The sequence below is a fragment of the Seriola lalandi genome, unplaced genomic scaffold (genome assembly GCF_002814215.2).
Source record: "Seriola lalandi dorsalis isolate HSWRI2012SDOR001 ecotype SW California unplaced genomic scaffold, Sedor1 jcf7180002054361, whole genome shotgun sequence".
NCBI lineage: Eukaryota > Metazoa > Chordata > Actinopteri > Carangiformes > Carangidae > Seriola > Seriola lalandi.
The window spans coordinates 415,776-439,476 of NW_019524914.1; the positions used below are offsets into that span (position 1 = coordinate 415,776).

Here is a 23,701-nt window from a genome sequence, read left to right on the forward strand (position 1 = left end):
AAAGGACTCTATTCAGTCACAAGGCAACACTGACGCCATGTGCAACCCACCCTGTTTGGTAAATACAAATTTACCGTAATTTTATTATTCCTCTGAGTCAGTGCTGTATCTGTTTACCTCAGCTGCTGCCACAGAAACACTGAGTTCACTGAGACTCAAGGAGAAAAGGTGAAAGACGTGTTTGTTGTCGGTACCTGGAATATCTGGGCGGCGACCCTGCTGGACTGATGGAGGGCTGACTGATCTTTGCAGTCTGTTAATTATGTAAGTTTCACATGTGTGACGTTAACATCTTAGGTAGCTGTGTGTGTATGAACAGAGATGAGAGCCATACCGTTATGACAGTGAGCTGAGTTCATCAGCGGAGGTAAGAACTGAAGTGTTTTTTATTTGGCACTGATTAATGTGTTTTGAGAGTACAAGCACTGAGACATGGGGCTCATGTTGATTCATTCTGCAGCACTTTGATGCCAAAATCAAAAGACAGAGTCATGCAAGGATGAGGCAAATATATATTTATTTATTATCTATGTTATATCAGTTCCTTGTTTTTATCTGCCCCATGCAAAGAACCAGTGTTTTATGGTCGAATTCATACACCACTGCTTGTCTGCTGTGGTGATTTTCAGATCAACAAGATGTTTGTTTGTGCATTTAAAGGATAAGACTGGAATCTTTCTTAGAAGCCTATTAAAAAAATCACATGAAAAGACCCAAACCAGAAATGCATTCATGTCCACCTTCAGTACATTATTATTATTATTATTTTTATGAGTGCGTAAATGGTTAAAAATTGTTCACAAATGTATCGTTTAATTTTTAAAAACGTGGTAGGTCTAGTGAGTATTTGGGACAGCATGACGGTTCATGTGATAACAAACTACAGCGTATGTGTTTTTGGGCAACAATGGAGCTCTTTGGCTCAGAGGAATAAAATAGAACAGGCTCTGGATGCACACGCAGAACCTGGTTTTAGCCTTTTCATGAGATTAACAAGAGAAATGTAGAACGTCACCAGCTTCATCCTTTGAATTAGTGAATAAAAGGGGTCAGAGCAGATATGAACACGTACAGCTTGGAAATGCTTCGTCTTTGGTTTATCATTCAGCAGGTGATCGTATGTTTTGAAGGAGGCACAGCCCCCACATACAGCAACAATTACACAAAACAAGTGCACAAATGAAAGCAGTCAAAGTTGAAAAAAAAACAAACAAACAACAACAAGCAGGTCACACTGTAGTGTTTACAGTGAGGTTATTTCCTCTGAGGTTACAAAAATGAAATAGATAACAGGTTCATTGTAAAGACACTTGCTCCACACAAACACTATGCACTGCACAGCCTCATGGAAGACGATAGTGACTAAACACACAGAAAACAAAAGACTCAAACCAGCCGCACAAAAACTGTGGGCCCACAAGAAGTATCTCTTAATACTCTACAGATTAAATATGCAATATGAAGCTACTAAAACTTTATTCACCCTGGCTGTGTGTGGCTGATGCTTCTGTAGTCTCATACAACAGTGTTGAATCTCTCAATTACTGGCTCAGTCCAGCGGAGAGACTCTGTGTCACTGTGTGGAATCAATAAATAAAAGCTTGTGTGTTCACATTGACAAAAGTCTCTGCTGTAAACCACCATTATTACAAGATACTTTTACAGACTTTACTGTTACTTTACTGTTGGGAGTGTTGGCCTTCACTTAGTTTGGTTTAAATGTTATATACCAGTGATGTCTTTTTTTTCCTGTTTTAATCCATGTATGTATATATGACCAGATATAATGTCCAATAAAACCACTAATCCTAAAAATGTATAAATCCGTATTAAGATTAGATATCTAAAATCTAAAACGCACGGTGGACATGCATTACATGGAATTATAGCTTTACTATGATTTGGCCTTGTGCTTAAACATTTTGGGAAATACGCTTATCCGCTTTCTTGCTGAGTAAGATAAGAAGATCATTAGCACTCTCATGTCTGTCCATTAAATATGAAGCAACAGCCAGTTAGCTTAGCATAAAGACTGGAAGCGAGGGAACAGCTAGCTAAAAAAGGTTAAAGGTAAAAAAGAAAAGTACCTACCAGCACCTCTAAAGCTCACTACTTAACATATTATTTGTAGTTTGTTTAATTCAAACAAAACACTTGAAAACGACATATAACATGTTAATTTTCTCTTTAGAAGTAGCCTACCGGTAGGCAGATGTTTTTACCTTTGGACAGAGGTTAGACCAGCTCTTTTCCCCTGTTCCCAGTCATTATGCTAAGCTAGCGCTAATCGCCTCCTGGCTGTAGCTTCATGTTTTGCGTACAGACGTGACAGCGATATCAAACTAATCATCTATCTCTTGGTAAGAGGATAATTTAATGTATTTCCAAGAACTATTCCATTTGACAAGTTGAATGTAGAGTTGCAGCAGGTTTACGTTTTCTAAGTTTGCCTACAATACGCCTACATTCCTTATGTGTTTGGATTTTTAACATTCACTTTCATTAACTAAAACTCCAAACTTCAGTGTCTAACCTGATTAGAAATGAAAAATCGGTTCCAGATATGAAATAAATAAACTTGGAACGTGAATAAGGCTTCCCCCCAAACTGTCTGATGGTGGATAAAGAGGGGTCTTTGTCTGACCATTTCTATAACTTTCAGGATTTGACGATCTGACATTTACACCATCTGCACACTGTGATTGGTCAATTGTGTGGAGGGAAGAGAGGAGGGAGGCTTTATACTACTCTGCACTACAACTGAGTGCCACGCTACGAATATTCACCTCTATTATCCCCATTTTTAAACAATAAAATGGCTCACTCTCTCTTCAATGGCTGACCTTTCACTAAACCAACCCACGGTTCGTGAGGTGACAAATCAAATTTATAATCCAGATGCTCAAATGGCTCAGTGTAAACATAGCCTTGTGTTGCTCAACCATTAACTGGGATATTTATCTTGTTCATATCTTTAACAGCTCTCTAATTTGCTTTCACCTCTGAGCTACATTAAAACATGGAAAGTGTTGGATGGCCTTGCTCTATGGAAGTTGTTTTTGATGCTGTATCACAGGATCAAGTGGCAGGAAGGTGCTTCTTTAAAGGAAGAAAAACGAGCCCTGATAACTTGAACTACACTGACTGAGCGTAGAAACCAGCAGGAACCATGGGGGAACTGATGTGACCTTTCAAAAATAAAACAGTATTTCCTCTTAAAGAGCATCTCCCCCCCGCCGTGTATTTTCTCCTACAGAAATGTCAATGAGCTATGCTAACAAACACACGACTCTTTGGTACCTTACATAAACCAGTTCTTGAGCAAATCCTAACATGCCGTCATCCACCATCATCCATCTCTGTGATACAGATCTACAGCAGACTACAATGAACCAGACAGATGCTGCTATCCAATAATGTAAAACTCATACAGAACAAAGTATCCCAGCAATGATTTCACCAAATAAAATTATATTACAATACACACAATGAAAATAAACTCAGAGCAATAAAATTAGTGTATCTAATTAAAATATATTATGAGGGGCAGGGGGTAGAAGAGATAAAAATCACATTACTCATGATGTAGCACCTTTCATGTGGGCTTTTCAGAAATTTAACCCTTCAAATCATCTTCACTAAAATGGAAAATAGATTTTCTTGTGGCGTAAACGTTCTTTTGAAATAATCAACTCCTCTTTGTCCTTCTCAGTGAAGCTTGCTACTGGCCGGACTTCTGCTGGACTTCCGCTGTATTCTTTTTCTGGCTTTCACTGCGGCGAGGGAAAAACACAAGAGGGATGAGTCAGTGTTAGAAAATAACACACCTGTCCTTTCGTATCAGCTTTCTCTACAATCTAGTCCTGAGCTGGACGACAGGGTGTCCGTGGAGAGTGCACTCACCGTCGGTACATTCCACCTGGGGTTTCTCCCACTGTCCGTCTGCTTTGCAGCGAACCACCGGTGGGTGGCGCTGTTTAAATCCTGGGTTGCATTGATACCGGATGATGGAGTTGACGGGGTACTCCTCCCTCTTGTTACCAAACATGTGAGCGTTTTCGACCTCCGGCGGGGCGCCACAAGACACTGGGGGCAGAATCAGGGACAACAAGGGACCATATCAAACCATGTGTCCACTTATTGTATGTATGTCTCTCACAACAGCTGTAACCAATGAAAAGCTAGCCAACAACTGCCGACTGATATATGTAGTGCTGGTTAGTGTTATTTTAACCTGCGTTAATCAATATCTCTTATATGAAGGAAATGGCTGTGTGAAAGCGGTCACTCGTGCTGAAACTAGAGAATGATCAAACAAATCTGCAGCTCTTTGGGACTTTTTTGCCTCTTTTAGCTCCATGTTTTGGTTTTACTCCATTACCATTACCAGGTCTTCACAAGACCATTCCTAGTAACTGAGACTCAAGTCGGGCCAGGTTCACATTATAATATGTCAGGGCTCTGCATCTGCCACTTTCTCTTGATGTTTTTCTGTCGCCTAGTGGCCAAAAGTCGACGGTTAAGAGCCTTTTGCAAAAGACTATCAGAACCAGGTCTGTCGCCTGAACCGACACACTGTACCTGGGCCTTTCTTGCAGGTGAATGGCAGGTGGTAGTTGCAGGGCACGTCGTTCCACTGGCCGTTCTCGTGCCAGATCATCACCACACAGTCCTCTCCCGAGTTGAAGTAATTATCTGGCTGGTTTGGCCTCCAGTTCTCGAATTGCTGAAGAAGAGAAGGAAATATGAAAAAATACTTTACAACAAAGTAATTCCACTCAGAGGGGAAGAGGGACCACAACGTTTCATTTGAATCTCCTTTAGTATTCATCACTCTGCACTGTATTATGGTAAACTTAGTATTTATCATGCAGCGCTGCACTCCACCTTGCAATGTGAAATAATATACGCTGCTGCACCAAATATCTCCACAACTAATACCCAGGTTGCCATGAAATGTGACTTTGTGTGATGAGCCCCTGACCTTTTCCACATCCCAGGTTTTCCTTGGGATAAATTTTACATGGTTAGATTTCCTGTTGGTAAGGCTCTAAGTAAAAACTTCAGTATGACCCAACACTTTTGTAGCCCAACAGCCGCTGGCCGGGATCAGACGTTTAAAGCTAGCAGCATCATTAAAGGCGGCAGAATGCTTCAAACAGTTCTCGTAAGGTGATTGACACCTTTCCAACATTTGCACTTGGTGCATCTGACATATTTCACAACCTCTCCAGAGCTGACAATCCAACAATCATGTTCGATTTACACAGTGTTTGTGCGGTGTGAGGAGGTGAGAAAGGAAGCAGGATTTGAACTGAACATTTTTCTTTCCTTACACAGCGACTCCTGTCATTTTCATGTCTACAAACTACTGCAACACTATGCCTTCGAGGAGAGACTCTCCAAAAGTGTGTGTCATTATCCCCGTTTGAACTGCTAACAGCAGGCTGTCTCTCTTGCCTTTAGGCGTTGTATAATAAAGTAGTTCATTTCAGGCACATCCCAACCTTGAGGCCATGTTCAGACAGATATTAGCACTGTGTGAAAAAATTCAGCCACATCATTCATTTCAATTAGGCTACAGGTGTCCTGCTGCAGATGGCTCCAAAGGCAACAAAGTTAAACCTCACTCGCTCTTTTCCTGCAACTTTATCTGGTTCATAGTCTAATAAACAGCTGTGCAGTATTTTATTTTGACCCCTGATGAACCTTCAAACTCACCAATCTACTATTCAAACTGGACTTGTCATCCCACCAGTACCTGAAGCGACAAACCTCCACCAGTGCAGCCTCCTGTGTAAAAGCGGTGCTGTTTTCATCCAGACACCTGGCCATGAAGTCAATTTTTTTTTGTTCTTGCACCTGTTCAGTAAATTTGTGCCTTTAAATAAACCCACTTGTGTTGAGGCGGGTGGGGCGGTGGGAAATCTGAGGTTGTGTTTATGCACATCAGGTGGTGCAGTGCTATTTTGGTGCTTGTTTTGGTATGACATTGCATTTTCATTTCACCTGCTCAGACAACTTCTTATCAACAACTGCAAACAGCGATTTTCACCCTGCCTCAGTTTGCGGAGATGATCACAGAGACCTCTCCAAAATCACAAAAACCTTTTCATTCATGTTGAACTTTAATCATCTGGTACAAAGTTAAATGCAAATCAGTACACAAATGTTAATGTGATGAAAGCATAGTCTGTATTGGGTTGGATTGTTTGTAATGCCTGTTTTATACTGTTTTTCTATGGGGAAAATATTTTTTTATTTTTTTTAAGATAATTTTTTTGGTGATATTTTTGAGTTTGGTCACGGGGGAAAACTGGCAGCGAGGAGTCAGGACTTACTCACTACACTAACTCTAGACAACACTGTAATGCTACAATACAGTGCATGAGTGGTTCCTAACCTGGGGTTCTCGACCCCCTGAACAGGCCACAAGATAAATCTCAGGGCTTTTGAGCTGAACATCTCACATATTTTCCCAAAACTGACAATTTAACAAGCAGTGCTTATGAATTTCTTTTTTAACTGGACTGAGGATCAGAGAAAAACATACTCTGTTACCCTCTTACTCCTAACCCTGAGCCCCTTGCCCTCTGCCCAGTGTGCTCATTCAGTAATACATCCATGTTCCATCACGAGAATCCAAATAAAAACCCTCTGTGATAAAAAAAAAAAATTTTGGAACTGGCCGCTTCCTGTGGTCATATGCAACCTGTGATGAAGAGTCACAAGCAAATACAACTTTGTTTTAAGGTGTCAAAAGCCAAAACCACACCAGTAACACACCAGTGTGGTGTGCTCACTCACCAGTGGAGTGCCGTCCGTCCAGCGGAAGTCGTTTTCTACTGTCTTGTCATTGAGCCCAATCCACTGGTAGTCCTGTGCGTTTGCTGCGGCAGAAAAAATGTTGACTTTGATTAATTCTCTCTCTGTCCCCATCTCCATGGAAACAAAAACTCAGTGTTACGCACTCACAATTGACAAAGTCTTGCTCCTCTGGGGTGATGATGCTGACCAGGTGGGCGTTCAGGTCCCGGCAGCGACCCTCTGCATCTAGCCACATCTCTCTGTCAGAGAAGTGCAGGTAGCAGTTCCCCTGAAACTTCGTCCAACCTTCTTCACACTGCTGCTCATCTGCAGCCGCAACACCGAGGAGGAAACATTGTGAAACAGGTCACTTCATCAATGTACAGCATAGGGAACGCACTCTCACCCACATATACTCCCTTTGCAGTGTTTTAACATCATTGCTCATCCACACCTAGAAATCAGTAGGAAAACTAAAGCACATCATCTGATGAAGAGAGGCATTTCTTTCCTCACAACCCATGTAGTGTTTCAGTTTTACATGTTCAACAGTTGTTTTGTGAGTCAAAGATGAGACATATTTTCCCACTGCGCTGCCCTCGGTCGGTCTGGCATCCAGTGTAAATCGGACGATGGACAGTGTTTCCATCCTGACCCACAAAACAAACGTCCCAGTACAGAATGGAAAATCACACATAATCATTGACTTTAGCTGGGAGGGCCATGCCCAACAGTGACATAATTGTGAATTTCCAATTTTTTTTTCCTTTGGTGTGACATTCAAAGGCTTCATTCATTCTCTTGCCTCACTTTAATGATTTGATTGAATATATTTTCCACTTACCCCAACTAACATTCAGTCATACAGATAGTTTTGGCTTCATATATCCACGTCTGAAATTTCTCTCGCTGCCCACACACAACATGCCTTTCACAACATCCAGAAACAAAGTCCCTGTTACTCAGGATAATCCACAGACATGAGCACTGACGTTCATTCTTGACATTCAATCTTCATGTCTGCGAAACAAAATAATCTCAACTCAAGGTCCACTGACTAGCCTTTTTCTGAGCTTTCAACATCATCTCATGGACTTCACTAGCAAACACAGGTGGCACAGGTGTCATAGAAGATCAGTGGTGACACCTGCGCTGCTTTTGTTAACTGATGAAGACCATGAGAGGCAGTTCAAAGGCCTGAAAGAAGACAGTTAAGACTTTACTTGGGATTATTTTATCTCTAAGAGCAGTTTTCATTGGAACTAGTTTCTGCTGAAGACATTGTGCCTATGTGGTTTATCCTGAGTAGAATATTGAAAATACTGCTGGGTTTTCAAATTTAATATTCACTTTATCCCCTCCCCTATTAGTTACTGTTGCTATGCTAGTCAATCTTTACATTTTAACATTATGTGATGATATGTATATATTGACAATGGTGGCAGATCTGACACTTAGCGTTGGTCGCAATTTCTGTCGTGGGATGCTGTTGCTGATTCATTGCAGTAGAATCTGGGACCATCTCCCATGCACCAGATGTGCTGGTCCTGAAATGGGCAATCAAGGATTTTAATGTAACCTGAAATCCCACAAAGGTATTGCTTCATGCACATCGCTTTGGTAATCTTGGGAAGACTCCAAACTTGACCTGGGGCTGCTTAGCTATGACTGGACCATCGCTGCTTAAGAAAGGGGTTTAACAAAGGGTCACCTGTTCAATGTTTTAAGGCAATAAAGCATTGAACAGTAACTGTATGACTTGATACCACTCATGGTAAGTGTAATATGTTGGTAAGTGTAATATGTTGTGATTTGGGTGAACTGATCCTTTAGCTATTTTTATGCTCTTTTGCCATGGGTGTCATGGCAGACCAGGGACATCACATACGTTGTGCATCTTCGACTGCCGGGCCGAACAGGACCCCTCATGACTTTGTATTTTTACAGAGCCACAGTGAGTGATGATGCTGTCTGCTGGTGATGTTTAGCATCTCTCTCCCTTTAGTTGTTTTTGAGAGGCAGTTGTTAGTATTTATTAGCTGAAGCTGATCTCGTACCGATCTCACAGCGTTCCCCTCCATAGCTGGGCAGGCATAAGCATTTGTAAGAGTCTGCACTCTCCACACAGGTGGCTCCATTGGCACACGGGTTGGAATGGCACACATCTACGTCTGCAAAAAAGGGGGCGGGTGACACTACTGTTTAAGCGTTGGGTGGGGGTGGGGGGTTGGCCAGCAAAGTGACGGGGGTGGAAGTGTGATAGCAGGAATATCAGACCTCAGGACTGAGGAGTTAGTGAATAATACTGAAGCTGCTGCAACGTCAGATTCAGATTAGACTTACTGCACACTGAGTCATCATTTATGTTCTTTTGTTTCGGATAAATCTTATAATAGGATGTCTTCCAGGTTACATAATGATGATGATATAAGATGTATACTGAAATATGAATAAAATCCGTGTTTATCTTTGCAAAGATCAACTAATGGTTGAAATATCTGCAGGAAGTTTATGTTCGAATCTGTGATTATTTGCAGCAGAAGATCAGTATTTGAATTCCAGCAGGATGAGAGCACTCATATGATGCCAGACAGCACATATGTGGCCCGAGGTTTACCATGCGTACAGCTGAGCGGAGGCGGCATACTGGCACAGCAGACCAAAAACAACATATATGCTGAAGACAGTTGTGATAAACACGCGACACAGAGGCTGTACAACCTCACAGCAGAGCTGATACATATTTGACAAACACCTTAAGATTCAAAACTGCCACACAAACACAGAGGGACCCATAGCCAGACAAAGACAAAATGCAAAACAAAGCAAATCAGAGGAACACAAAATAAGATGCAAAACACATCAGGACAGAACAGCAGGGAGAGAAAACAACATAGTTGGTAAGGATGATGCACGATGTAATCACAACCAGTTAAATGTTTATATGAAGATGTAACTTCAGGTGACAAGCTGATTAATAAACAGAACGCAGACCAGTAATATAAAACATGCAAAATGTTCATGTTCAAGACATACAGAGAAATGTTACTGGATAAGTCTGTTAAACCAAATCATCAGCACACAATTCTGAATTCAGAAGTTTTCAGAGAAAGAAAGGAGATAGAGAAAAAAAATATGGCACATGCCACCGTTTTAGGACTCACCATGGCAAAGAGCGACTCCATCCTCTACTGTGCACGAAGCAGCACCACAGGGGTTGGGGTCACATGGGTCAAAGCCACCTATAACAAATGTAGTTCCCTCCATGAGCGACATACACTACTACTTTCAAAAGAGAGATTAATCTGAACTGGAGGGGACATGTTCTCATTGTTTTTGTACTGTACATTTCTCAAGACTTGAACACAGTTTTAAGATGCATCTGCTTAGCAGTGGTGCAATATTACAGTATTCAGTTGTAATGATAACACTGTAGGTTTTGTTCATGTTGTGGGTCACATGAAAGTCTTAAAGTCTTTTGGTATAGGACCTGCTCAGTTTCTGTTTTAATTGAAGTCTAACAAAGTTGTGTCATCAGCAAACTTGATCAATAAAATTAATTTTGGTTCTGACTGAGCTGCTGACTGGAGAAAGTGATAATTAAATCAGACATTCAAAAACAAAAAAAAACTCAATGTTGATCTGCGGTTGAGAAAAATCAACAAATAGTACTTTTGCATGGCCCTTGCTTGGGTGCATCTGGACATTTGTAATGAGACAATGTTTGATTTTTTTTCTCCACACTGATGGGACTAGATGCAGGTTAATGGACTGTAGAAAAATTGAAATTAATTACAGTTGTTAGTTGGTGGAAGCAGAAATGACGTGGCTCGAGGGAGTGTCTGGTGTTTGGCTTTGACGACTCTTTAAAGACTAGAATACAAATTCTATCAGCTGTTTGCCCATTTTGTAGGTTGTTCTGGTGAGATACAATGTCATCAATTACAAATCTTGAGTTATAGGTAAGTGGCCAGAAGAGGATAAAGCAGCAACTTCATTAAACATTGATTATTTTCATTTAGTTTTTTAGGTTGATCAATTAATCATGTAGACTATATGTGGAGAAACATGTCCATCACCGTTTCACACACACAGCAGACATCTACAAATTGCTGGTAACAGTCAAAACTCGTTTTAGTGGCTGGAACTTTTTTTTTTCAGTTGGCCTACCTGCTACTGACTCAGTTTTTTCTACAATGCCTGGTGTCTGCACGGACGCTGGTGTAGCTGCGGTGGGGGGAGCAGCCAGTCCTGCAGGGGCGAGTGCAGGGCCTTGGGTCACGTAGACATCATGATGGGTCTGTGACGGGTCAGCCCCACTACGGGCCTCCTCCGGTCCTGTCGTGCTCCCTGTGAGTGCCCATTCGCTGGATGGAGAGGGCAGCACCACCTGCGTCAGATATCCAGAGGAAGCTCCTGATGAACTGCCGCTGGCTGTGGAAGAGTAGCCGTCTCCGCTGCCCGAATAGAAGCCACTGCTGCTACTGCTTCCGTCTCCACTGTACTCCACAGACCCCTGTCCAAGCTCCAAAGACAGTGTAGCATCTCTGGATACCTCTGTTATGAAATCCCCACTCAGGAATGTAACACTGCCTTCTTCTCCGCTTGCAGAGGACTCAGATCCAGACATTCCTGATCCAGACATTTCTGATCCAGATCCAGAACTTGAGCTTCCAAATCCAGATAAATGTTCACCACTTCCCTGTCCAGAGCTGTAGAGTAAAAACCCAGAGGCCTCCTGCTCTCCAGAGGATGACAATGACAGTTCAGTTAACCCTGACCCCACAAAGGTCACATCTGAGAAGAACCCTGAGCCGAACTCTGAGCCACTCCCTGAAGCCGAGCCACTGAGATCACCACTGAGAATGCCAGATCCTGAAATGTCTCCAGAGCCACTGAACACCAGTCGGCCTCCTCCGAGCTCATGCTCCCTGTGAGTAATAGGAGCAGATGCATCAATCATTTCATCATCAATCAGCAAGATCTGAGGGTCTCCACTCCCTGAAAGCTCTCCTGACTCTCCACTGGCACTTCCAGAGGAGAAACCTGATGAGAAACCACTGAACCCAGAAAAGTCCCGGCTGGTGAGGAAACCGGACGTCATGCCAGAGAATTCTCCACTTTCCCCAGAGATGTCTGAGGAAGAGCCACTCTCCACAGAGCTGAATCCAGATCCCGAGCTATATCCTGACTGGTCGCCGCTACCACTGAGCACTCCAGAGCCTGCGTCAGATGAATCGAAGATAAGGATCCCTGTGCTCCCCTCTTCAGCTTCTTGGAGTCCTCCTGAAACTGAGCTCTCTCCAGAGACAATGCTGTCAATGCCTGAAAACACAACAGTGAAGCCGGATTCTTCTCCACTAAGACCTGATCCAGAAGCGTCCGCACTGCTAAGACCTGATTCTCCACTGACCAGCTTATCAGTCACACTGCCAGGCAGGTCTCCAGAACCAGACAGCTCTCCAGAAGCAGATTGATCTCCAGAGGTAACCTGGTCTCCAGAGCCTAACAGGTCTCCAGAGGCAGATTGATCTCCAGAGGTAATATGGTCTCCAGAACCAGACAGGTCTCCAGAAGCAGACTGATCTCCAGAGACAACCTGGTCTCCAGAACCAGACAGGTCTCCAGAAGCAGACTGATCTCCAGAGACAACCTGGTCTCCAGAACCAGACAGGTCTCCAGAAGCAGACTGATCTCCAGAGACAACCTGGTCTCCAGAACCAGACAGGTCTCCAGAGACAACCTGGTCTCCAGAAGCAGATTGATCTCCAGACACAACCTGGTCTCCAGAACCAGAGAGGTCTCCAGAAGCAGATTGATCTCCAGACACAACCTGGTCTCCAGAACCAGAGAGGTCTCCAGAACAGGACAGGTCTCCAGAGTGACCCCCAGAGGCACTATCAACTGCAGACCCTAAACCCGAGCTGAAGTCTGCTGAGCCTGAACCAGAGCCTGATGTCTCCACGGGGATAGGAGGGGCGATAGAGGGAACAGCTAAAAAGAGATGTAACAGGAAAAGTGTCAAGGACCTGGGAAATAAAGGGAAATTTGGACGGATAAAAAAAAATGTTGATGATTTAATTAGAGCTTACCAGGCCTCAACAAATCAGTAATTGCTGTCAGGTTGAGGAGGACCTCCTGGATATCTGTGATGTTCAGCCCAGTCTCATTTGCAATAAGTAGAACGTCCGCTGTAGGAATTAAACAGGAAGAGAAAGTGGTGAATCATTTACATTAATAAATAATAATATAAAATTCAAAATGAACCAGTTAGATAGCAAAACCCAAGTGCTTACCTCTGAAACAGTATGCATCAAATTTAGCATCAGGATCAGGGTAGCTTGTCCGGTTGGGGTCAACGTACACGGTGTGCACTCCTGATTTCCCTGCTCCACACTGAGCACGAGGGTTGTTGATGGGATAACGGACGCTACGATCCACTAGCCAGCCAGCGCGGCACTTGTCGAAACCCATTTTCCAGGCTGCGTAGAGCTCTCCGGTGGAGGCCAATATCGCGTTTTGCTCTTGACAGCTAGAAACAGCCTCGTCGTAGGTGAAACCCTCAGCCGATCCCACGTGGAAAACCTCACCTGAGGAGCAGATGAGGAAGAGATGTCAGTGAAAAGGAAAGATAATTACGATTGTCGTGGGATGATGCTGGTAAGCTTGTTGATGGTGATTCACCCAATCATCTTGTGCATGATGAAATAAAGTTGTTACTGTAATCAGTCTCTGGGATTTTATGGTAGTGTGTCATTGTTCAAGCAAAACAATGTACTTCGTACCTTTGAGCCCATCAATGTAGCAGTACACGTCGTATCTCTCGTCTGCTGGCCTCAAACCATAAGACCGAACTCCAGGATGGTATCCCAGATCTCCACCACACTTATCTCGAGGGGAAACAATGGGATACCTAGAAAAGAACAAATGTGATCAGTTATAATAATCTTATTTGGGACAAGAATCCCATTACCTGCTCTACAAATATATTTCATATTCACCTTACAGTCTGGTCCAGTAACCATCCTGCATCACACTGGTGATATCCAGCCTCGTATGCTGCCTGCAGCTGCTCTGGCGTGGCGATGGAGGCTCCAATTCTCTGACAGGCTAGCTGAGCCTCAACGAAGGTGAACGCGTAGCGAGCGGAGCCTGAGCGGTAATGGAAGACCACACCTGCATATAGACACAAGAGGATTTCTTGTGTGGTGAAACCATTTCTTTACTCTTTAGGAACCTCATTATTAGTGACCTTCAGTGGACTGTCTATGTGATGTTCCAGATATCATTACATGCATCAGAAGTTCTATTACTGACCAGTTGGAGGCATCACAAGGGTTCTGCTGGGATCCCGGCCTACGTCGGGCCGAGCGGTGACTGGCTTTATCAGATCGGTGATGAGCTCAGTGGCGTTGGGCGGCTGAGGCAGCGGCAGCTCGGTGGGGCTATCTGTGTAGGTGAAGTCCACAACGGTGGGTTGCTGAGTCTCCACCTCTCCGATCGCCTCGCTCTCTGTGGTCGTCCTCATGAAGAACACCTCTGGGCTCTGTGTCACCGTGGTAACACTCAGCATGCCACTTCCCTCTTCTATGATGCCTGAACCTTCCTCATCAGGGGACTCTGAAAGTGATGGAGGACGGAGATGTATGAAATGTATGTATTAGGTCACTGTGCAGGCTTTTACAATAAATGGTCAATCTTTTGGGATGAGAATCTTTGACAGGTGGAAATATAGGTGAATATAAGAATGTGCAGAGCAGCACTTTGAGTATCTCCACTTGTTATCTAAATGATGGCCTACCTGTGTAGCAGAAGCAATCATAGCGTGATTCAGGGAATGGGTATCCTGTCTGGTTTGTGTGGAGGTAAACTGTTCGCACACCCAACAGACCCCCCCCACACTGTGGCCGACGAATGTTGATGGGATAGCGGACGCTCCGGTCTCCCAGCCAGCCGGCGTTACAGACATCCATCCCACCTTGCCAGGCCAGGTAGAGCTGACCTGTGGTGGCCAGCCGAGCTCCCTGCTTAGAGCACGCCTCCACAGCCTCAGAGAAGCTGAACTTTTCTGCAGAAGCAGTGTAGAAAACTCTGCCTGCATCAGACAAGAGAGGTTTGTTAGAATTAATGAGTAAAGTAATGAAAGAACTAGCTTAAAAACTACAAATAGAGACATCGCAGACATCATCAAAGTGTACCTGTCATCTTCTCAGCGAAGCAGTAGACATCGTAAGTCTCATTGAGGTCTCTGACTCCATACGTCCTGACCCCAGGCAGTTCCTCTTTGTCACCGTAGCAGTTCACACGAGGGTCATGGATTGGGTACCTGTGGTTAAATGAAAACGAGCTTTGGTACCTTCAGTATGAGACACTGTAGGTCTTCAATGTCAATACCAACTTAGAACACTCTGTGTTCTCGTTGGTGCCTTTAGATGCACACTGACATCTGATATTTGCTGTTGTACCACAACTTTAAAACCACTACATTTCTTGTCTGTTTGTAGGTGTCGCTCTTTTCTGCAGATTAAAAATGACCCATTCTAATAATGATTTTTCAAGAAGTCAAGTAAAAGAATATTCCAACCTATTTCAATGTAGTGTAAGTAAGTATTCTTGTGCAGCAGTCTAGGTCTTTTATAATGTAATCTTACTTAAGCTTTGAATGCAGGACTTAGTATTTTAACATTTACTTTTTACTTACTTTTGCTTACCTAAACTATGTAAGTGCTTCCTCCACCTCTGCAGATTTTATATTACAGACATTTATCAGAAATGTTATTGTATAACTGTCCTTGAATTAAAGTGTAATATGAACAATATGAAAATATGAAAACATTCAAAACGTGTAAAACTCCCCTCATGGTCCTTTAACATTATCAAAAAACCTCAACAGTTTTTAAGTGTATTTAAAGAAACAATAAAGTAATAAATTATTAAATTGTCCAGTATTTTAGGTATTGTCGGACACACTATAATATTTACTGTGCTTTTTGTTTTTGTTAACACGTGTCAAGCAGTTGCACTACCCACTATGTTAATCTGATGCTGATGCCCATCACATGACAAACTAACCTGACAGTCTGATCAGAGAGCCAGCCGGCGTCACACTGGTGGAAACCATCATCGTATGCCGCTTGAAGCTGTTCAGGTGAAGCCATGACCGCACTGTTCTCGGTGCATGCTGCCTTCGCCTTTTCAAAAGTCAAACTGTAGCGACCCATGATGGCCCGGTAGTGGAACACAATACCTGGAGAGATAAACAAGTACTTTAGTTTAATGGTGAAGATGTCTTAATGGTCATTACCACAGGGCAAAGAAACACTCAGAAGCCCCTAAAAAGGTAGACCAATCCTCCAAATTGATTTTAATAATATAAAATGTTTATAAATCTATGATCTTCATCTGTACACTGTATACTGTCAATACAATAGTCATCTCAGGATGTCAAGATTAAACTCCCGAGTAAATCAACCAGCACCCAGAGCTGAAATGCTTAAATGATTAATTTATTAGTTGATTTACAGAAACTTAACTCGAAACAATTTTAAAATCCATTAAATATCTAAGCCGTTGTTTTTTCATTTTAAGCAAAAAATCCCTGAAATTATCTGGTACCAGTTTCTTAAATGTGAATATTTGCTAGTTCTCCCAGTTGTCAATGACAGAAACTTCAACATCTTTTGATCTTTGACTGTTGGTTTGAAAAAACAATGATTAGAATATGTTAAACTGGGCTTCAGGGAATAATGATCTGCATTTGCATTTCCAACATTTTATACACTGCACACACTGATTATTAATGAAAATAATTGCTGATTGCAGCCTTATAGCATTACTATGATGGAATAATATGGCCTTTCTCTAGGTCCTCTGTGTGTTAATGACTTGACACAGAAATCCGAAAATAAAGCAATTTCATGAAACACAAATTTGTTGTATCCACCACAGTTACGTCACTGACTTCACGTGACACTTCTCAGCTTATCTGCGTACCTTGAACCTGCACATGGACGATGTCGTGGTTGTCCTCGATGCCATGCTGAACCTCACAGCGATACACTCCTGTGTCACTGGACCGTAGCTCGGATATCTTGATGCTAGCATCTGTTGGGGTTCCAGGGTAACCCACCAGCTGAACTCTGTCCAGGTAGCTCTCTGTGATACGCACTTGTCCTTCCAAGGCCACAAGGATGGTCGTGACTTTTTCTTTAGTGACGAGGCTCCATTTGATACGATGAGAGAGGGGGGCGATGGTGGGAGCTCCTGGGTCTGGGACAGTGTGGTCCTTCATGGGAAACAACATTCACCACCAAATTATTTCCTGGGTTCAGTAAACAAAGCAATCTGACGACAATTAAATGTAATAATATAATTTATACAGACCCTCTGTACACAATCAAAACCTTTGTAACTTTATTGGGAAACAAACTTACTCCCTATATGACAAAAACTTGAAGCTATACTCACACTTTGTGAATGTGATGTACCACCTCAAGCATTTCAGGACTTAAATTCTAGATAATATGTCACCTGTTAATGAAGTAATGTTATGTACATTCAAAGCACTTTAAAATATTACGAAAACTGTTCTCAAAGAACAAGGTCTGTGGATTCACCATAATCCTGCAGTTTTTTTTTTTTCATCTCGACTGTGCTGGGATGTCAACAGAAGTCTTAGTGAGACATCTCATTAACTTGCCACATCAATCTGAAATGCCCTACATGGCTTGATACCAAAAAAATCTTTTTTGTGATTCAGCTGCACTGAGCCTTTGGGGTTTAATTCCTGACCCACTTTGTGTATGTTTCCTCTTCTGTTTTACATATCAGTCTTTCTTAAAGGAAACATGTTTCTTTATCTTCAATTTGTCTATGTGTTTACCTCTATGCAAGCTGTGTTAATCATCGTTTTTGGTCACTAGGGGACAGACAGATGTCAAAACAAGCTGACAAACCCACAGCAAAATGATGCAAAATGAGCATCATTTTAAAGCAATGTTTTTGCGTACTTGATGAATGCAAGTCCAATATTAGAGCTACTTTTAGCTCTGTTTTGGTCTTCACCAACTCCTAAGGGAAATCCAGCTCATTAGCTGCTGAATGTTCCACTTTCTACTCTGTAACTGTTTCTGTCTGCTGTTTGGGGCTGGGCAGGTAGTGGAGAGTTTTTTGCTGAAATCAGCAGCCTGCTGCTTTTAAAAATAATGCTATGAAAGCATCAAGTGAATCATGCAGTAAATGTGCTGTACAACCAAAACTATGAGCTAAAAGAGACTGCACAGCTTCATAGATTTGCAGAGTAAGGTGATATGTATTTGTGGATGTGTAACTGTGAAATACGTCTTTCACGTTTCACACAGTCATTCAGTTCATTGTAAATGTAAAAACATAGATTAAAAAATGTAAACTGATTAATACACCTTTAAAATATTTCAACAGTGGCTTTGTCCACCGTCTGAGAATAAGATGAGCACAAATCCTTTGTAGAAGTAATGGATGGAATATACAGTAGAATATACTGTGTACTGGTACAAACAAACTGACATTTGGCAAAAGCTCCAAATCACACACCTCAAAGTAACACGGTAGTACCATCGTTACTCCCAGTAGAGGGCGCTGTGGCCCCTCCAGAGGAATGCTCACACTCAGCACATCCTCCGGGTCTGTCAAAGAGAGAAACATACGAAATAGGAAGAACGACAACACATACCGAACACTCCATTTCCATCCGACCAAAAACTACTCATTCAATTTACAGTTGAAATGTTATAAAACTCTATTGACTGGTACACACTACAGAACTGCAGATCTTATTCATACTCATGAAATCATAAGATGCATCACAAGGTCAGAGATCTTACCCATGAAGGAGTGCTCCTCATACATGTAGTCAAATGTTGCTGAGATGACATTCAGACACACACACAGCAACACGGTCCACCTGATCATATTTTACCTGAAAATTAACAAAGGAAAATTAGCAAAATACAAGTAAATACAATTGTCAAACACTATCTAACATCATGACACAGAACATCAAGACTCAATGAATCTCCATTAAAATGTCACCTAAGATTTTTCCTGTAGGTCTTACAGCATATCAAAGCTCCTCCTTTCCACCTTTCTATTTTTAATAATATTGACTCGTTTAGTGTTTGTCACAAGTCTGGCTGCTGCGTTCTGAACCAATTACTCAAACAAGAAAATGGCATGGACTAATGACCAAGGGGAAGCATATATACATGCTGAACAAAATGGGACCGAGGATGGAGCCTTGTGGAACCCCACATGATATATGAGCTGACAATGAGACAAAATCATCAGTGGTTATCTTGAAAGATCTCTTTGTAAGATATGAAGAAAACCATCTGAGGGCAGTGCCATCTATGTCAACCCAGTGCTTTAGTGCTTTAGAGAGGTAGCCAGATTTTGCATTCATAAGAATATCATTGGTGACTTTCAGCAGAGCAGTTTCAGTGCTATGCAGCTGGCAAAAATCAGATTGAAATGGGTCCAAAATATTACAAGCTTTCACTATTTCTAGTCCTTCTTTAGGAAAAACCTTTTCGATGATTTTTTGGACAAAGAGTAACTTAGAAATTGACCTGTAATTTTGCGAGAGTGTTGGAACAAGGCCAGGTTTCTTTCAAAGAGGCTGAATACAGGCTAGTTTGAGATAGTCTGGGAGCAATCCAGAGGTCAGAGACTCATTTACAATACAGAGAAGATATAGGGCCATGACTATTAATATCTTCTTGAAAAATCTGGAGGCCACCTTTACAGTCTCAAACACTCCCAAACAGACATTGTTCCAGCTTTCCTCCATAAAAGTTGCACCGCAGCTACATTTCCCAGAGTACTAATGCACAACCACACATCACTGTAATGTTTCTCACTCTCTAACAGCCGCCTCTTACTTTCTCACAGGAAAACGAGGAGCTCCAGTTCTTTCAAATGTAAATGTTTGCTGTTATTAAATCTGAGTAACAGTTCCTGCTCCTCCCTCCTTTTACAGCAAAAGACTGAGACTTTGCCCAAATTCAGCTTGTATATTTGTTCATATCCATGTGCACATATCCACACTTCATGCATTTCTTTTATGCATGAACACAAACCCTGAATATGAAATGTACATATATGACTGAATGAATTACTATATAAAGTCATTTGGTCACTATTTTATTAAGGTAATTGTACTTCACCTCCAGTTATGATTTTACATTCAACATGAGAACACTTGTTTCTTAAAAGAAATATTATAGTATTTTTCCATCATGACATTGCTACTTTTAGTTTTAGTTTTAGCTACTTTTAGGCCCTGAAAATGTTGATTATTTCTCAAAAAAATGTCTCAAAAGACAGATATAATTAAATGGTATCAATACAAGAAATAGAAAATGTAACAACAGATTTATGAGACTTTGTTTATTTATAAGTGCTAAGTCAAAGTTTGCACTCATACTCACTTTGACAAACTTAAATGAAAATGTATTTGATCCTTTAATAATTATTCTGTCACCAACAAAGTTCAACAAAGTCAAATAGTTTTACTGAATCCTATAGATTTTCTAATAGTAATAAAGCCAGTTATACATCTTATTTTATGAATGTAGACTGTTTTTTTGGGGGGGATTGTGGGAAATGTTTTATCGGATCATTTACACACTGTACATCAGCGGGAGCTTACTTTATCTGACCTGTGTTTGTGTTTTGATCAGGTTTGATTGACAGTACCAACAGAAACAAACAGCCCCACAACTATTAAAAGACTTTGATTGAAATGTTGTTAAATCATGACTAGTGTACGGAAATTTTGGAAATTTCCAGCTGAGCCCTGTCCAGTTCAAAAAAGTGAGACGAGCAAAACTCAATATAAAAAAATGTCTTGTGAAACAACCAAAAGTTTTCATCAGCAGGACATTGTCTGTTGAAGGATCTGGTTGCACAGTAAGTAGCAGATGCAGAAAATAAGTTTCCATGGCGGTGGAAGTTTTGCTTCCACCATATCATGCAAAACAACCTGACCACTGCAAAATCGTATCTGTAATAGCAAGCAAGCAACTGAAAAATAAACTGAGACTGAATAGACTGAATGAAACCAACTCAGACAACAACCCTGAAAGCACAGAGAACTAAAGTAAACAGCACAGGACAAACTGTCACTGTGGGCAGGTGGTGAGGAAGCAGCTCTGGCACTCATCACAGATTCAACAAGCTCCTGCAAAACTCCTCTGAGCTGCAGAAACACTTTCTCACCAGAGTTAATGCAATCTCTGCGGCTGATGGTAAACTTTATATGATGTGAAGAAGCTAGAAGGATATGAATTAAAGGGGATTCTTTGGGCTCATCGCAGTTTCTGTTTCTTTTTTCCCTCTCACTCTTTCGACTTTGGCTGGTGACTGACTTGACTGTCTTGTAGCAGAGACTTGGAAATCAGTAAAAGCAAATGTCTCTCAAGTTGCTCGACTTTTAGCAGAAATTCGCTGTGTGCATGTCCATGTGGTGCAACACGTCTCTTCAAACTGAAAGTCTGCAGTTAAGATTCAACTATAAACTGATACCTGATGTGAATAGACCTTTTTCACAGCTGATATTTTGACTGGTCACAGTAAAATCAACCAGCATGAACAATACCAAGACCCGTGCTTTCACTACTGTGACATGTAAAAATGTCTTCCATGAAAAACAGTGAATAGCCTGCACTTATACAGCACAAAGCTTTTTGCATTTTTGCCCCCATTTACTCATTCACTCACTCACACACCGATGAAAGACACTGGTCCATGATTGTTCTTCGCTAACTCTCACTTAGACAGTTCTTTTTCTTTTTTTCTGTTGATTGGTGAGAATTGTCCCTGGAAACCGTGAATGTACCTAAGTGCATTTACTGAAGTAACGTACAAGTACTTCATTCAGAATTATAGTGATGAATAACTCTTTCCGTTTACATCCTGGCATGTGAGAAACATATGTAAACGTGTGCTTTAGCACCAGTTTACATGTACTTTGTAGGACTTAGCTATTTTCTACTTTTACTTCAGGGGCAAATATTGTGGTTTCCACCTGACTAAATTCATATCTCAACTGTTACTAGTTTCCTTTCAAATTAAGATTTTATATGTACATCCGGTTTGTTTACAGAATTTAGTGCCAACAGTATGAAAGAAGTTGAATTTTCTGCTAACTGAACAGCTTTCCAGAACACAACTCTGCAGTCAGAGGAGTTAACTTTCTTTAAACACTTTGAAAAGTGTTGGAAACGTGGAGGGAGTGCCTCCTCAGCACTAAGTGACAGTTCAGTGGGAGCTGAGCTGTGTGTGAGCCGTGCTGGTGGCCAGCTCCACACTGCACTCATTCAGGCACTGCGGTGAGGTCCACTCCCAGAGAGACCGGGGGCCCATAAGACCTGATCTGTTCCCCCTGAAGCCTGTATTATGGCAGTGCTGACGACACCGGGGCCTATGTAAACAGCAAGGCGTATGCTCCAGCGTCGTGCCTTTCCATCACGTCTCAACACTGCTCACATTCAGGCAGGACACTCGGAAAAGTGTGAGACATGATGGGAGGAGTCGCAGGCCAAAGGTGCGGTCCTGACAGGGCTGTAATCCTCACCTGTACGTCTACATCAGACACATGTCTTATGTGTCCAGTCAGGTTTAAACTTGGGTTTTATGAAATATGATCACTGACAAGCCAGAGAAGCTGCATCATATATCAAACACAGTTTCCTAATGGAAAGAAGCCATTTAGATATTCCTGTAATACTCCTACAGGGATATTTGTGACCTGTTGTAGTTTATAGTTTTAACAACTTCCTGCTTTCATCAATACCAGCTGTTTTTAAATCTGCTTCAAAACATAGTCAACTTCAGCGTAAGAGTCTGTAATACTCAATAATAACTTACCCTTAGTTCCTTTGTCATACTTTGTGGTACTTAATGTCTTGTGGAGACCAAAGCATGTACCATGATCTCATGTTTAGAGGACATTAAAGATGAGATGGAATATGAATCCAGGTAGATTCAGGGAGGAATAGTCGAGTTTAAACTCCTCTAAAACTCATTTAATCACAAAATAAATCTCAGCAACATATAAATAGTGACAATAAATAATAAAAAAATTAATAAGTGCAGAGGAGGATATGTTACATCCACAAAAGCAATACATTACAATTACTATAGTACAGATGTGGTATCACCTGACGGCAGCCTAGTCTCGTTCACAACTGCCACATCACTTCATCAAATCTGACAAAACTGCTAAAGAGAGAATTTTTCCCACCTGTTGCAGAAATACCTTCACACCTGTTGAACTCTTCCTCGGTGGTGTCTTTTCGGGGCGGTGGAGCTCCAGGTGTCCAGGTCGTGAGTTTAAAAGTCCCAGTGAGCAGCAGTAGGATCAGGGACACAGAGCTCAGGATGCTCAGCTGTGTGCAGAGGAAAGAGACTGGGACCAGGTCTGGGTGTGAAACCTCAGAGGGAAACACCACTGTCAAGCTGCTCACAAGGAAGTACAGGGAGTTCTCACTACTGCTTTCAAAATAAAAGCGGGCTGCTTCTTAAGACATTTCTCTGCTCTGGAGGTGGTTCAGTTGATCACAATACATTTTTAATGCTGCATTCACATGATGTAAAACCAGAAGAACAGGAGGATTTTCTGAAGAAGTTTTCAGCTCAATGGGAAACTTAAACCCAAAACCCTTTTTTTTGGTGATTATAAAATTAAGAATTTGAAATGCATCTGTGTTTATTCACACAAGTCAAGTCGATTAAATGTTTTAATACTTATTATCTTAAACTGCTGACATGATTTCTGTCACTGTTTGGGCCTTCTTACACTGGCTCCCAGTATGTTTTAAAGTTGATTGTAAGGTTTTACTGATTCTAAGGTCTC

General features: G+C 41.8%; 1 protein-coding gene across 2 annotated transcripts; it reads right to left on the reverse strand.

Annotated features, from left to right (window-relative positions):
- Positions 1-500: 500 nt before the first annotated feature.
- Positions 501-23,253, reverse strand: LOC111656631 (aggrecan core protein-like). Of its 2 annotated transcripts, XM_023408424.2 has the most exons (20): positions 23,090-23,253; positions 18,669-18,763; positions 18,379-18,470; positions 16,801-17,092; positions 15,880-16,054; positions 15,006-15,133; positions 14,609-14,902; positions 14,125-14,427; positions 13,809-13,983; positions 13,593-13,720; positions 13,104-13,397; positions 12,900-12,998; positions 10,978-12,801; positions 9,972-10,049; positions 8,865-8,978; positions 6,976-7,134; positions 6,808-6,890; positions 4,582-4,726; positions 3,904-4,086; positions 501-3,773 (listed from the first exon to the last, which is right to left on the reverse strand). In XM_023408424.2, exons 2-20 carry the CDS (start codon positions 18,754-18,756, stop codon positions 3,709-3,711), a joined length of 4,719 nt encoding a protein of 1,572 aa, XP_023264192.1. In that variant the 5' UTR covers positions 18,757-18,763; positions 23,090-23,253; the 3' UTR covers positions 501-3,708. The 2 variants fall into 2 exon arrangements, with proteins under 2 accessions (XP_023264192.1, XP_087030675.1); XM_087174549.1 differs by lacking the exon at positions 8,865-8,978 and having other exon boundaries at positions 23,090-23,252.
- Between the last annotated feature and the right edge of the window lie 448 nt (positions 23,254-23,701).

Bases quoted from the DNA above. Each gene is read 5' to 3' on its own strand.
- LOC111656631 (XM_023408424.2), bottom strand. From the start codon at position 18,756: ATGATCAGGTGGACCGTGTTGCTGTGTGTGTGTCTGAATGTCATCTCA. The intron at 12,802-12,899 runs GTAAGCTCTAAT...ATCTCTTTTTAG, and splicing joins TACTGATTTGTTGAGGCCTG to CTGTTCCCTCTATCGCCCCT. The intron at 4,087-4,581 runs GTACAGTGTGTC...TTCTGCCCCCAG, and splicing joins CACCTGCAAGAAAGGCCCAG to TGTCTTGTGGCGCCCCGCCG.